Here is a 16,696-nt window from a genome sequence, read left to right on the forward strand (position 1 = left end):
GCTCCAGGCCCAGCTTGGTCCTTGCCCCCAACGCATACAGCCTAGCAGCCCCAAGAGCCCTGGCCTCCGAAGGCGGCCGCTGTGGAGAAGGGAGTCCCCAGAGCCCTGACTCCAGCTGTGGGGGAGGCCGGGGCTCTGGGGGCTGCCAGGCTCCCTGGGGCGAGGCAGCTGCCTTTGCAACACTGGCAGGTTTCCAGCATAAACTTGCTTGTGTTTTGGCAAGAGTCTTGTGGCCTCTGCAGTAAGTTAGGCGAAGGGCCGGCAGTACCTGCAAAGCTTCCCACCCTTCCCGAGAGACGCTGGGCCAATAAAAGTTATTCCCTCAGCCGCCTGATCGCCTGTAAATTTGCTCCAGCAAATCAATCATAGAATCATAGAATATCAGGGTTGGAAGGGACCCCTGAAGGTCATCTAGTCCAACCCCCTGCTCGAAGCAGGACCGATTCCGAGTTAAATCATCCCAGCCAGGGCTTTGTCAAGCCTGACCTTAAAAACCTCTAAGGAAGGAGATTCTACCACCTCCCTAGGTAAATCAGCCTTTCCCCGCCAAACGGAGCGTATCCGACCGGCTCCCTCGCCCCTCAGGGCAGCGCCAGCGGCCGCCGCGCCGAGCGGCTGGGGAACAAAGGGCCGCACGTCACAAATCCCCAGCGTCCCGCCTGGCTGAGCGCCGACCGCGGGGCGCTGGCGGGCAGGGGAGTGCGGGGCTGGCCCGGCCAGAGCGGCGCTAGGGAGCCGGGACAGGCCCGCTCTCTGGCGGGCTCGCCAGGGCTGCAGGCTGGGACTCAGCGAGGCCGGGTGTCAGCAGCGCCGCCCGCCCCGCCCCTCGTGGAGGCCACGGCCGGGCTGCTGCGCCCTTCCCTGGAGCTCAGCCGGGGGCGGGGCCGCGCGGCCTGTCAGACGCCCGGCCGCCCACAGGCCCCTGCGCATGCGCCGTGCTGCTCTCCCGGCTATGGCCGCGCTACGGCTCCTGCGGCGGCTCCTGCCGCTCTCCGGGACGCGGCTGGTCCGGCCCCGCTCGGCCGGCGCCCCCAGCTCCGTGCCCGAGCGCATCGCCGAGAAGCGTCGCGCCGCGCTGCTGGGGGGCGGCCAGGCCCGCATCGATGCGCAGCACAAACGGGTGAGCACTTCGGCCGGCCTGGCCTCCCCCGACACAGGCGTGTCGTCCCGTCCCGTCCCCCCCCCGGCGCCTCTCCCTGATCCCCGCCGGTACCCCTGGCCCGGACACCCGCCCCTCCCCCGCGCCAGGCTCCGATCCCGCCCCTCCCCCCGGTGTCCGACCCTGATCCCCGCCGGTACCCCTGGCCCGGACACTAGCCCCCGCCGCCAGCATCGCTCCTCCCCACCCCGGTCCTTACCTGATCCCCGATAGGGTGACCACACAGGAAGTTTATAAATCGGGACAGGTATGGGGGATAATAGGGGTCTATATAACACAAAGCCTTGAATATCGTGACTGTCCCTATAAAATTGGGACATTTGGTCACCCTGATCCCTGATGATACCTGGCCCTGGCCCTGACCCCAGCCCCTCTGCCAGCATCGCCCCCACCCATGCCTGACCCCGATCCTGTCCCTCTTCCACACTCCCTTCCTCCCCCAGCACCTGACCCTGGTCCCTGACAATACCCCCTAGCCCCTGACAGCAGCCTTCTTCTCCAGCCCCTGATTCTAGCCTCCCCTTCGGGACCCTGAGAACAACCCCACTCTTATATCCCGCGTCTTCCCCTGATCCCAACCCTTTCCTCCCCCGATCTGGCCCCTGACACTGGCCCACCCCTGAGACTGCTTCCCCTCCCACCAGCCCCTGACACCACCAACCCCTGAGACTGATTCGCCCCCAATTCCTTCCCAGTCTCCTGACCCTACTCCCCACCACCTCTCCCTGACACTGACATCCCCTTCCCCCCAGTACAGACACTGACCATTGCAGCCACCTCCTGATGGCTGTGACCCCTCCCTGCACTGATTCCATCACCCACTCACCCACCAGGCACCCAGCCCTGACCTTCTCTGGGACCAGTGACCTGCCGCTGTATGACCTGAACCTCTGTCCTCAGCTTGGCAGTGTCCCCATGGGGTGGCACCCCTATCCCTGCCAATGGGGTCTGGGTGATTGTCTCTCTCCTAGCAGGATGGGCTATGGGGGGACGAGTCTCCACTTGCTCTCAAGAAGAGGCGCTAGTTATCAATGGACTCCCTGCCATTATGTCCCCAACCCACGTTTTTATTAAAGAATTGTAGCAGCACTCTCTCCAAACATAAGACTGCAGAGGTCAATGCATGCAATGTGAAGGACACAAATAGTCAGATCTGCATTAAGGAGCACATTCCACAGGCAGCCCTGTTCTTAAGTAACCCTAAAGTTGCCAGCACAATTTTGTTTGACCTTAACAGATTGTTTCTATCAGGAACATTATTTTTGTTGATACGATCAATAGTTGTTCATAACAGGTTTCACTGTACATATTCTGCTGATGGAGGTCTTTGATGAGTTACCCTGCTGGACCTGTGTTTCTGGGTACCAGCCACTATGACATACCAGGGCACAATCCAGACTAATGAGTAGCTGTTTCACCCCTGGACTGTAACCTGGAGTGCCCTTTACAATGTGTTGCTGCTTGTAGCCTTCAACCTGGACTGCTAACAAACAACCTCCAGCATGGAAATCACTCTCAGCTATGTCTATGTATGTGTGCTGCAGCCGGCTAGCCACACTCTGGCTCTTACCAGCCTTGATTATGTTGCAGGGTGACCCCAATACATCACCAGTCCCAGATCTTCCCACAGAAATGTTTGTCCTGTACTGCCCAGTCCTCTCCTGAAATCTGTTATTCCTTGAAGGGAACACAGAACCTAAGTTGAGACTTCACAGTTGATGAGTCTTCTCAGACATGGTTCCCTTTCTCCAGGAATGTCTCAGGCCCCATGAGCAGCATGCAGAAAACCACTTTCTTGGATGTACTCGTGCCCAAGGATACTTAACACTGGGTTGCCTCATTGGAGCATCTAATCGGATCTGATCCATGGATACTGGGAGCCACAGACTTGGATGACTGAATTTTTTAGTTTTAGCCACATCATTGAAGAGAGGCCAAACCTTGTTCATGAGGCAGGCCATCGGAATGGTCATAAATGTCTTGAAGTGCACACACCTTTTCTTGTACAGATTATACTATATGTTCCTCTCTGCTCCGAGAAATCGGAGATCTGATCTCATTAAACTCTGTGCAATCTTTAGTGCTATTTTTCACACATATAACCTAATATGCCTTTCCAGTGTAATTTATAGCCAGGAATGATGGAATCCCATTGATTATTTTGTTTCTCATTCTGCCATATTTCAATATTGTTCATTGTGTCTCAGTCATCTTCTACTGTCAAGCATTCCATTTTACCTTTGTTTGATTTTAAGTTGCGTAGACATTTATTGTTTTATTTTTGACCATGTACCTATTTTACCAAACTCCTTAGTTTGGCACCGTTTTCAGAATTTACCCATTCCTGCTTCAGTTCAGCTGTAATTTCTGGTCAGTCCTTTACTGGGTGCAGAGCTACATTTGTATTACTGACAACCCTAACCAGATCCCCTTGTCTATCTTGTGTTCTCATCAGCTATCTCTCAATACAAGGATGATATCTGCCAGGGTGAAAAGTCATTGATGAGACTTAAGATGGCTGAGGAGTCCAATTCATGCTTTATAGGTTTTTCCACATATGTGACAAGTGATTGCTTTGAAAGAGCACAACTGCTGGCTAGGATGCTATAGCTTTTCCTTCCTCCTCTGCTGTTTCTCAGCCTCTTGAGCAAGGCGATTGTCTTCAAAACCGGATGAGGGTTGATGTGTGATGCAGTACCACTGCAGTGTGTTGCCAGTCAGCTCTTCCCAATTCATGATCACTGCCTCCTTTCTTCAGATATACTTACAGGGTGTTCTTGCAGCATTTCCTCTGTCCCCACCATGGGTTCTCTTATCATGGATAAGTTGAGAAAAGAGGTTGTGCTTCAGAAGACAAGTATCAGCCATCTGCACACAATGACCAGCCCAGTGAAGTTGATGTTTCATACTCTTCACCTCAGCACTGGTGATGTTAGCTGCAGAGAGAACACTGGCATTGGTGCGATGGTCTTCCCATCTGATACTGAGAAGCCTCCTAAGGTAGCACTGTTGGTACCATTCCAGATGCTTAAGATGGCTTCGGTATGTCACCCATGTCTTGCACCCATAAAGAAGAGTGGGGATGATTACTGCATTGTAGACCAGGATCTTAGTTTCCATCTGCAGATCTCTGTCTATAAAGACATAACGGAGCAATGTTCCAAAGATATGCTGGCACAACAGATCCTATGTTCAATCTCCACATCAAGATTGGCTATCTGGGCTCAACGTTTTCCAGGGGTTCACCACTAATGACAGTTTGTAGGAGAACGGGGGCAACTTGTGCTGGGGCAGGCTGGTGGAGCACCTTAGTCTTCCGAGTATTGAGGGAAAGTCCCAGGCTATGATAGGTGCCTGAGAAGAGGTCTAGGTGGGTTGCAAGTCAGCCTTAGTGTGTGCGAGGACAGCACAGTCGTCCCCATACTGAAGGACAGTAATAATAGTCCTGATGACTTTAGTTTGAGAATGAAGACATCGCAGATTGAAAAGCAGGCCATCCATGCAATACTCATCCCATCATAGAGTAGCCTGAGAACATGAATGAACTTCAATGAACTACTGAACCTAGTCAGCACCTTTGATAATGCTTCACGATTGATTGAATCAAAGGCCTTAGATCAATAAATGCCATAAAGAATGGCTGGTGTCGTTCTCTACACTTCTCTTGGATCTGTTGTGCAAAAAAACCATGTTGGTGGTGCCCCATGACAGTCTGAAAGCACATTGGGATTCCTGAAGGACGTCTTCGGCAAGAGGAAGGAGACAGTTCAAAAGGATGCAAGCAAGAATCTTCCCAGCAATGGAGAAGAGGGCAATATCTTGGTAATTCCCGTACACTGGTTTGTCCCCTCTATCTTGTGTACTGTTGAGTTGATGTGGTTGTGGGGGGAGGGGCTTCAGGCCCAACAAGGGATAAAATGTTAATAATAGGCACCCACTGTGGAACTGGAAGCGTGTCAGGGAATCCTACCCGTAGAAGCCCTATGCTTACTCCTTTTTGCTCACAGACAGTTGCTGCTTGATTTCAGAGATGGATTCTTGCATGCTAAGTCTGTATTTTTATCTAATCAGAACAAATCATGAGGATTATCCTCCCCTCATCCAGTTAGTCAGCTGGACTTGCTCGCAGACCTGAGAAAAACCTACATTCTTGGAACTAGTCTATTTAACTTTCCAGGAGGCTAATTCAGGTCACACTGAACACCCATTGTTTCATGTTCTCTGTGCATATAAATCTCCCCACTGTATTTTCCACTGAATGCATCCGATGAAGTGAGCTGTAGCTCACAAAAGCTTATGCTCAGATAAATTTGTTAGTCTCTAAGGTGCCACAAGTCCTCCTTTTCTTTTTACTTGGACAATACTGATTGGCACAAATCTTGTCCCAAACTTTGCTTTGGTAAATCCTCTGATTTTCCTCCTCCGAGGATCTAGCTCAGGGGTCTCAAAGTCCCGGTCCACAGGCCATCTGCAGCCCGAGAACCTCCCCACTTCCCCACTATAGCCTGCAGAGGAGAGACGCACGCAGCCACACTGCTGGCAATGTCTGCTGCAGGCGCCTCCCCCCACAGCTCCCATTGCCTGCGAGAGAGGGACAGAGATACCATCACTAGTCGCCGGGCAGAGTCAGCCATGGAGTCAGCATCATTAGTTGCTGGGCAGCGTCAGTCATGGAGGCAACGTCACTTTTTTCCACAATGAATATAAACAAGTCAAAATACCGAACACAACTATCTGATGCACGCTTTGCTGCACTCCTGAAGGTTTCAACTGCTCAGTCACTGAGGCCAAACATCAACAAACTGACAGAACTGAAGTGTTGCCAGGTGTCTGGCAAGCACTAAAAACTCTCTGGCAGACAAAGAATTGTATAAAGTTGTATGACAGCTTTATTATTTCTAAGAAATTTGAAATAAAAAATACAATATAAACAAGAGGAGGGGGTCTCTTCCCACAAGAGAAAGTCTGTTTAAGCCCGTGGGAGACCCCTCCATTTTGTCTTCGGCTGGCTAAGGAGATAGCCTCTCCACCCCACAAGGATACCTGAAAGAAACTGGAACAAAGGACTGTCACTAAAGGGGGTGTGAGTGATTGCTGGACCCAGATTAGAAGGAGATTAGTCTGTAAAAGGAAACTTACTGGAACTGACAGGTTTCAGAGTAGCAGCCGTGTTAGTCTGTATCCGCAAAAAGAAAAGGAGGACTTGTGGCACCTTAGAGACGAACAAATTTATTTGAGCATAAGCTTTTGTGAGCTATAGCTCACTTCATTGCATGCATGGTTTTGTCTGCATTCAGTTTTATTAGACATAGACTTATGGGTTTTATTTTATTTTGCTTGATAATTCACTTTGTTCTGTCTGTTACTACTTGGATCCTTGGATCTGTCTGTTATACTTAAATCCTACTTTCTGTAATTAATAAAATAACTTTTTACTTATTAAATAACTCAGAGTATGTATTAATACTTGGTGGGGCAAACAGCTGTGCATATCTCTCTATCAGTGTTATAGAGGGTGAACAATTTATACAGGTTAAAATGGATTTATTTAGGGTTTGGACCCCATTGGGAGTTGGGCATCTGAGTGTCAAGGAGAGGAATACTTCTGTAAGCTGCTTTCAGTTAAGCCTACAGCTGTTAGGGGACAGGGTTCAGACTGGGTCTGGGGTTGCAGCAGGCTAATGGGTCTGGCTCAAACCAGGCAGGGCACTGAAGTCCTAAGCTGACAGGGCAGGAAATCAGGAGCAGAAGTAGTCTTGGCACATCAGGTGGCAGCTCCCAAGGGGTTTCTGTGATCCAACCCCTCACACCTCCATGTTATCCCTTTACCCTGACACCAAAACTGAGAAACCCACTTGCTTTGCTTATCTCTGGGAAAGAACACTCTAGACCAGTAGATTAAAGAGTCAACAACATGAAATACTATTTTGAGTGTTCACATGATTTTTCTTTTTTCATGTATCAATTTAGGAAATCAAAGGTGATAGCCCTGGTCTACACTCAGGGCTGTCCCTAGGGGGATCCGGGGCCTGGGGTGGAAGTGATGGATTCATCTCTTCCAGGGCTACTGCACCAGCCCATAGGGCCCAGAGCAGTCGCCCCGATTCACCCTACCCAAGGGACGGCTCTGTCTACACTACAAACTTATCTCAGTAGAACTGCATGACTCTGGGGTGTGGAAAATCCACATCCCTGAGTGACGCAGTTATGCTTACCTAACTCCCAGGTAGACAGACAATTGGCTGGCTTCTCCCATCGACATAGATACCGCCTCTTGGGGAGGTGGTGTACCTACACAAATGGGAGAAGCTCTCCTGTTGTCATAGGTAGCATCTTCACTAAGCGCTACAGCATCACTGTAAGTGTAGACAAGCCCATGTAGTCCCTTTATGCTAATACTCTGGGGCCAATGTTTTCAAAAATCTGCAGCTGCTGGGTACTTAGCACTTTTGATTTAAAAAAAAACAATCAGTCACTTGTTTAGGAGCAAAGTTACAAAAGTACGAGACTTAACTTTATGCTCCTTGTAACAGGGAACACCTCTTGAGTGCCTCCTGCCTCTGCATCTGGTAGTGCAGGTCTTTTCCTGCTCCTGGTGGCCCCTGCAGGTTGTCAGCTTTGCTAGGCACATCTCTAGCGGTTCAGCCCTCCAGCCAAGTCACACAGTCATAATGAATGAACTCCTTCCAGGGTAGCGCAGAGTTCAAACTGTTATCCGCCACCAGGGTCTTCAGCCCTGTCTCTGGGTCCTTTAAATCCCACCCTTCCCTCAGGCTTCTGAAAAAGCTTTGTCCTCTTCTCAGCGCTTAGGCCATTTTCCCAGTGGCCAGTTGGGCAACCCAGGCCCACCCACTATTCCTTGTCCAACCCAGGGACCCTATAAACAGCAGCTATATACTGTTTCCTTTGATTGGGGGGAAAAAAGAGCTTCACAATAATTGATAACTACCTGGCATTCTTACTGAGCAATGGACCTCAGTACACCTGAACAGCTTATTGGACTGTACCAGCCTGTCAAAAGCCTTGAATATACTAATGCCAAAAGGAGGCGAGGGATAAAGAGCAAAGGTCTATCTGAAATCCAGAGATGAGCCATCTAATTCTTTCTCTCTTTGTCTTTTTGTTTTCCTCTTTTGTTTGTTCCAGTGTCCAACATTGTTATTGTGATAAATGGTTTGAATTGGGTTAGTTGTGAAAGGATTACTTCCATGTGCTTTCTGCCATTAGAAAAATAATCCTAACATCAAAATAAACTGCTCAGAGTAAACAAAAACAGTCATCATACCACGCAGCTTTTTAACAGAACCTCTCAAGGACCACCCACCACCTCTGTCCTGATGTTCCTTCTCGTGATAATGGGATTCCCTTTTCAGCTGTTTTCTGTTTCCAGTTTGTTTTGCATTGTGTTTGCCTTAACTGATACCGTGATTTCTTTCCTTATTTTAAATATTGTGGGGAAGGGGTCAAGCACCTGCTTAGTGAAACAAATATGGGGATGCTTCTGGACTCTTTGATAAATATTAATCCCCACGTGTTTTCTTTTAATTGTATTAAGTTGTGCCTTTCCAGGATGTTTAACCAAATGATGATCCTGTTAAATGTCGTTTGCTGCATTTCAGGGAAAGCTGACAGCAAGGGAGCGAATTCTTCTGTTGCTGGACCCTGGCAGTTTTGTTGAGTATGACATGTTCGTGGAACACAGATGTGCAGACTTTGGGATGGAGTCTGATCAGAATAAGGTATTTCTGTTCAGTCTCTCTCTTGACCTTTTAATCCTTATGGTGATAAATTGTTCTCCTTATCTAGCGAGGACAGGACAAGAATTAAAGGGCTTCAATTGCAGCAAGGGAGATTTAGGTTAGACATTATGAAAACTTCCTAAATGTAAAGGTAGATAAGCACTGGAACAAATTACCTAGGGAGATTGTGGAATCTCTGTCATTGGAGGTTTTAAGAACAGGTCAGACAAACACCTCTCAGGGGTGTTCTAGGTAATACATAGTCCTGCCTCAGTGTACGGGACTGGAGTAGATGACCTACCAAGTTCCCTTTCAGTCCTACAGTTCTGTGGTTCTTAGGATTCTGTGCTGTAGCCCACTGGCTCTCAATCTTTCCAGTCTACTGTACTCCTTTCAGGAGCCTGATTTGTCTTGCATACTCCAAGTTTCACCTCATTTAAAAACTTACAAAATCAGACATAAAAATGCAAAAGTGTCACAGCACACTCTTACTGAAAAATGGCTTACTTTCTCATTTTTACCATATAATTATAAAATAAATTGATTGGAATATAAATATTGCACTTGCATTTCAGTTTATAGTATGTAAAACAGTATAAACAAGTCGTATGAAATTTTAGTTTGTACTGACTTCACTAATACTTTTTATGTAGCCTGCTGTAAAACTATGCAAATATCTAGATGAGTTGATTTACCCCCTGGAAGACCTGTGCATACCCTCATGGGTACACGTACCCCTGGTTGAGAACCACTGCTCTAGCCAACTCACCTATTCTCAAACAGGCTTCCTGCTTCTGGTAGACATTGCAAAGAGTTTCTTGGTATTTGTCTTTATGTATTTGGTTGCTTTTCAGATTCCCTCTTTGCATTCCTAATTTCCATTTTACCTGCTATAGTTATGCTCCTTTCTGTTTGCTTCACTTGGGTTGATTTTACTTTTTTTTTTTTTTAAGGATACCTGTTTGCTCAAATAACCTCTTGAATGTTGTCTCAACTTCGTATATAGCAGCTCTGAAACCTAGTGGTTAGAGCCCTGGCAATAGGTCACATTAGAAACAGAAACATAGGCGAACACATTTTTGTGTTTATATTGCGGTTGATGCAGAAATTACTAGGTGAAATCTGTGGTCTGTTTTGCAGGTCAGGTCATAATGTCCCTTGTGGCCTTAAAATCTATGAAATGTGCATGTAGACCCTGGTAATTACTGTGGCGAGTGGTTGGTGAATGAAAATATGACAAAATGGAAAGTGTCCAATTCAATATGTGTACTTGGCAGATATGTGAAATAGTGTATGTTGTGGTGTACATGACATAAATTAAAAAAATTAATGTTTGCTACAAGTGTTTTAAAGAAAGTCAAACAGCTAGCCCTGGTGGAAGCCACCAACTTAGCACCCTGAACTGGAGTTTGTTGAAGTGCTAAACCAGCTTTTCACAGCAGTAGCCTCTTCTGTGGGTGCAGAGAATCAACTTCTCTGTAGGAGAATAACTAAAAAATGCAAACCAAGACTGAAATCTATTACAGTATTTAGATCAAGATTTGCTGATTTAAAGCGTGATTACAATTGGTGATTTATATCCCTTTGATTTAGATCAGGCCACCCTGGTATTAAAGCAACGGTGTCAAACTGTGGCGTATACTTAATTATGGTCTCGGGTGTGAATTTATGACTGGGTATTCCCCTCGGTCCACAGCAGATTACCAATGTCAGTGGAAGGTTTATGCAAGAGACCAAAGGGAGTATGTGGTATTTATGTAATAACCATTAGTTAGTGTTTATTAAATGTATTGCAGTAATGCCTAAAGGCCATACTCTGTAGTTCCTTTATTCCACAGACAGACTGTGCAAATAAGTGGATTTAAAATCTGCAAACCCACAGTCTGCTGTCCATCATCAAAATGTCTCCCTCACTTATGTACACGGTGAAATGGGTCCTGGACAAAGTTAAGGTGGTTTGTGTATGTGACATCCAGCTTAAGGCACCCAGAACTGTGAGCCATCGTGTAACCCTTCTGCCTCAACAAGTGAATGCTTTGCTGCTGCTGCTAAACTGTGTCTCAGCTGCCTGCCACACCAGCCTGTCTCCGTTGCTAGCAAACTCTTCAAGACTCAGCCAATCTAAACCTTGCCTTGCAGATAACTATCTGAGAGCCCCAGTTCCCAAGTGCTGCCAACACATCTTCCTGCAGAATTTCAGAAATGATTAGGTTTGCTGCCTCCAAAGAGACAGAGCACACGCCAGCCTGTTAGGTTAACCTTGACTTCAATACACAATGCTGAGATGATTTTGTAATAGAAGAAGTTGTTTATTAGTGAAGAACAAAGATTTAAGTAACGCCAAGCAAGGGAAAAAAGCTTGATAGCTTTTTAAACATATATGTTAAATGTGCTTTCATTGTCCTCTGCCAGCAATCCAGACAGACAGACAGGTGAATCCCATTCCTTTGTCTAGAGTAAGCGTATGACGTATACACTACTTCCCAAACCTATTTAAGAAAATATTTCCAGTACACATATATCATCTTTTGAATACAACCTGTACATGCATCACACAGTGATTTTCAGGATGTGGCCAGTTTACATATGGTACCTTACATGTCACCTTTTAGATACATGTTATGACAACAGTGTGTTGGGGGAAATGAGTGCATCAGGTCTGATATAGGTTACAGTATGGTGGTCCCTCAGCCAGTTGACATTGATGGGCTCCTAGGGTCACAGTGTGCCCATAACTATGTTTCCTTATGTTCTGATGTTTATTTGGGGGGGGAGGGTGGTTGGTGTCACCTTAACACCTTAACTTTTCTGAAATTTAAATAAAGCTACAAAGTTCTCAACATTTTTTCCCTATTAAGTTTTATTTATATTATAGTAGTATTCCAAATGTCCTTATCCGGATGGGGGGATGTTAGTGCCCAGCACAAACACAGAGGAAGAGACAGCTCCATTCCCAGGCTAACAAATATTTTGTCTGTGAATTCAGAAGACGTTGACATAATTTTTTAATGACCCTTATTACTGTTCTGACCTATGTGTTCTTTGCTCTTTCATGCAGTATCCTGGAGACAGTGTGGTAACTGGCCAGGGCCGGATTAATGGGAGACTGGCTTATGTCTTCAGTCAGGTATTCTTTTGCTTTGCGTCAGTTACATGTTGTGAGCTTGACCTTTCAAACTTGCTAATCTTTTGTAGATTTTGTCTAAATTGTTTGTCTTTTAGCATATCTAAATTATGTAAATTGTCCATTGAGTTAATATTGTTCCAACATAACAGTGTGATAATGCACAACATTTTACAATACGTGGCAGCAGGGTAATAGGAATGTTTTAACAATGTGTAGCAATGGGTGAGGGGGCAGTTAGGCAAGGAGAGGCTTGCAGTGTTGATGATAAACTCATTTTGTGAGAGATGTGATCAGGAACATGGGTGGTGAGAATTTGGCCTAGAAGATGAGGAGACTGATGTTTGTAGAGGACAGGGAGCTAATGGGAATCTTTCAGGATGGGGGACCTGTTATTACCAATAGGTAAGAAGGCTTGATGGTAATACTTTAACAGACTGGAGTTTTGAAATGACTTGGGTTGGGAGTTTCAGTAATCAAGGCATTAATTCATGATCAAATGATTGAGCAGTGCATCGTGGGCTGGGGGCACGTACAGGATTTGACACTGATCCGGCAATGGGATCTGTGTGGATGGACCGCTAAACCTGCATGGAGCCCTGGCAAAATCAGTGGGGCACTATGAATCACTGCAGTCTGCCTGCTCAAATCTGATTGCAGGCTCAGGCCTTGTGTTTGTTACAGAAGCCGGAATAGCCGGAATTTGGGATTGAGGATCATCAGGCAAACTTGATTGCTTTTCCAGTTAGAACAACAAAATTTGTTGAAGGGACTACAGTAGATGGAATATTTGGATTTTTCCTTGAAAATATTTTTTTTATTGAGGCATAAAATACCAGCTTTTCGCCTCTGAGGCGGTATTTTGATTTTTTTTCTCATCGTTTAGGCAGCAGTTCTTAGCGCTGTTTCCTTCTCAAACTTCATGGTACACCCTTATATCTTGAGATTCTTCAAGGCAGTTCTAAAGAAACCTCATAGGCAGCATCTTGTCTTAGTGGAATCTGTTGTAATTTATATGGAATAAGGGGACCCAAAGAGTCAAAGGTGTTAACATAACCCAGTTACTGCCCAACATTAAACAATGATAAACAAAGTTCAGGGTTTGGTATGCAGAGACCTCAGCCTTCTTTGTATCAATGTAAACACACTATTAAAATCCTTTTGACCTGTAAACAGTTTAAGCATTTGAAATATGAAATATTAAATAAGGCTTTTATTTTAGCAGCATCCCCTTTTCCCTTTCCCTTTAGCTGGAGAGTATTTAGAAAGAAGAAACCCCCTTTTTGACAGTGTCTTAAATGCTATTTAAAATGGTAATAACTGTCCTTTTTGGGCCAAGAGAAGAAGTTAGATGAAATGGGCTGAAGTTGCTGCTGCTGTTAAAGTCCAATCTCATTTCCTAAGAAGACAAGACAAGCACACATGAGGGAGAGAAAAGAGAAGCAAAGATAGAAAATTGCAACTTTGGTCTCTGGAGTGAGTTGACTCTTGTTTGCAGCTTACTGCTGCAAAACATAGGCACAGCACATGGTCTTATAAGCCACTCTGAGACCTGGCAAACTTGTACCAGCATCGAGCTTTCATTTGCCCCTCTCTTATCACAGGTGTACAGACCCATTTTGGCTCATTGATTTTGTTGGTTCCACACTTTTTTTGTTTACCAACCATGATCTTAACACAGTCCTTGAATTTATCAGTAGGCCTTTTTATTTGGAATAATGCAGGTCTTTCTGTCTCACTTTTGCACCTTTTTCCCATCAGTATTTGTTGTGATAGGTTATTGTGACATTTTATGAATTTACACTCACTTTTCAGAGTTGAGCTTGCAATTAGGGTGAATTATGTATCACAAGATAATCCCTCTCTTTTATGAACCAGTTTTGCCTAGGATCAGACATTTGTTCATGAAATTACAATTAAAAAAACCAAAATCCTGATTTAGTTTTAAGCATGTAGAAAAAAGGAAAAGAAAAAGGTACTTAGTTATATTTTACCATTTGCAAATTTCTTATTCCAGAACTGGGATTTAGAAATTTTACTTGATTAAATATTACAATAAGTACAGTTAAGACTTTTAAATGTCAATGGAACTTAAGAGTTTGCAGCTCACTTTGTTTATCACTAATACAAAACTTAAAACTGCTCCTGTTATATGTTTGTAAGATGTTTCAGAACAACCCAGTTCTTAATTACTTCCTTGGCTGTACATCCAGGATAGGTAAAGATGGAACCACCTCCCCACGGTTTTGTTTTGCACTGCTTACATAGTTAAACCTGTACATTTACACAAACTGAAAATTTTATACACCTAATGGTTAAAATAGATTACTTGGAGAACATTTTTAGCCCTGATGACATTTTTACCTAAGTGTGTTGCCTTCTTTAAAAAGAAGCAACAAAATGGTTTTCTTTAGAACCATTTTTGCATTCATGAACTATTTGCAACACCCAAAGGAGGTAAAAATTCACCAGCTTTTTAGTCTGTAACAGACCTTGCCCACCTGTTTCGCCACCAATATTTGTGAGGACAACATGGCCATTGTAGAACTTCAGCCCATTATGGAGATATAACTTGCAACACTAGCACTGTGCTGTGTTACATGCACAAAACTGCTACAGTTATTGACATAAAAAACAAAACAGGAAAAAAATATAGCAAATTGCTAAACCACAAAACAATCACAAAACGGTTTGGTGCTGCAATAGTCCTTGGTTGTGGTGGTTTGAAATTTAATTTACAGTTAATGCAGATGGTGTTTTGTTAACAATGGGGAGAAGGAGGATTACCCATGGAGTTGTTTTCGTAAAGGTCTGCTTTAGCAACTTAATCTTTAATATTTAAAACACTTCATTACTGCCACTTTTTTCCCCCTTAAAAATAGGTTTTTATTAAACCTTCTAAATTATTACTAATTACAGGAACTACAAACCTTAAAGTAAAAGAAAAAACCAAAACAAAGCATTTGTTTAAAATATTGTTTAAAAACCTGAACTTTAAAACAATTAACCCTTTTTTTTTAAAGTAAAAAACATTAACAGTTTACTTTGAAGGCTTATTTTAAACAAGTTTAACACATTGAAATATTTTAAAACAAACTTTGAAACCTTTGCTTGTTTGCCAAGATGCCCTCTTCTCAGCATGTATTTACTCTTTTAGGCTTACCCAAGGACAGCAAAAATGTTGTATTAATTTAGATGGAATAAAGGGGCCCAAAGACACAAAGGTGCTAACATAAGCCACTCACTGTCCAGCATTAAAGTGTGTCAAATAAAGTTCAGGTTTTGGTATAAAGAGACCTCAGCCTGCTTAGAACCATGGCAAATACACCATTAAATGTCCTTTTAATAATTGTTTTAAAGTTCGGGTTTTTTAAAACCATTTAGTGTCCTAAGAAGACAAAACAAGGCAAATGCACAAAAGAGAGAAAAAATAGTAAAGGTAGAAAATTTCAGTTCTGTCTCTGGAGTTGACTCTGAGTTGCAATCTTACTGATGAAAAAACAGGCACAGCACAGGTTCTTATGGCAAACTTGAACCAGCATCGGACTTGTTAGGACATAGTTTTTAGTTGCCTCTTCCAGGTCACAGGCTTACAGCAGTGTTGCAAACTATAGTCTTATTAGACTCTTACTAGACAGAAGGACTAAGGAGAGGGCTAGGAAAGAAGAAAAAATAAGGTGGGCGGGAGAAAAGAACACATGGGATAGGGAAACAGTCGCACATCCCAGGTAGTGTTTGTGATTCAACTGGAGCTGGTGGAGGTGGCAAGGTCATTTAGGTTCCTTTGCTCTGGTCAGACACTTTTCAAACTTGGGACAAAAAATGTCCAGAGTCCCAATAAATGGTGGCAGCCATAATGGTGAAACTCACTCCAGTAGCCAGTTTTTCTCCCCAAAGCCTCTTTCTTTAAAAAACCCAAAAAGGGGCAAAATATCCCATACCCTCATTTTTTTGTCTACCTATTCAACCTAGTTTTCAACACCCATTTTGGCTCATTAATTTTTGGTTCCACACTTTTCTTGTTTACCATTCATGGTGTCAACACAGTCCTTGAGTTATATTAGGAGGCCTTTTTTGTTTGGATTAATGCAGTCTTTCTGTCTCACTTTTGCACCTTTTCCAGTCAACATTTGTTGTGATAGGTGATTGTGACATCTCATGAATTTACACTCACTTTTCACAGCTAATCTCACAGTTAGGGTAAATTTGTAGGCCCAGTTATCACAAGAAGTCTTAATCGAATCATAAAAGCATTGACTAAACTTTAATTCATGTCTATATTTGACAGTGAAGATAAACTATCACTGTAACAAGCCAGGCCTTTCTTGGTTATCCCCTCGTGAGAGGATGTTACCCTGCAGGCTCCCAGCCTCAGTCCCTCCCCGTACTTCTCCAACTCACTCTCGGGCTCAGAACACCTTTGTCATGGGGTAGTTGTTATACATTATTATACATGTCTCAAAGACATTAGCAGTGAATTCCCATCTTGTAACTCAGACAGCTCTGTCTCAGCAGCCTTTTTCACTCTCAACTCTGATAGTCCCCAATCTTCCTTTAAACCGAACAATCCTTGGCTTATCCCCATCGTGCTCTAATGGTGGTCAGAGGTTCAAATGAAGCAATAACACAACCAGTGGCTGCCTGCCCTGGGCTTAATAAAAGACTCATGTCCTT

The 16,696-nt window shown here is 44.4% G+C and overlaps 1 protein-coding gene across 2 annotated transcripts in view; it reads left to right on the top strand.

Moving 5' to 3' along the window:
* Positions 1-921: 921 nt before the first annotated feature.
* PCCB (propionyl-CoA carboxylase subunit beta) overlaps positions 922-16,696 on the top strand; it is a 50,843-nt gene continuing 35,068 nt past the window's right edge. For both annotated transcript variants that reach the window (XR_013347186.1, XM_077827209.1), the window contains exons 1-3: positions 922-1,120; positions 8,779-8,898; positions 11,957-12,025. Coding sequence is in view for 1 of the 2 variants with exons in the window: in XM_077827209.1 (XP_077683335.1) it covers positions 929-1,120; positions 8,779-8,898; positions 11,957-12,025 (381 nt within the window). In the remaining variant the exon portion in view is untranslated. The remainder of the gene's footprint in view (positions 1,121-8,778; positions 8,899-11,956; positions 12,026-16,696) is intronic.

The sequence above is a fragment of the Eretmochelys imbricata genome, chromosome 9 (assembly GCF_965152235.1).
Source record: "Eretmochelys imbricata isolate rEreImb1 chromosome 9, rEreImb1.hap1, whole genome shotgun sequence".
Classification (NCBI taxonomy): Eukaryota; Metazoa; Chordata; order Testudines; family Cheloniidae; genus Eretmochelys; species Eretmochelys imbricata.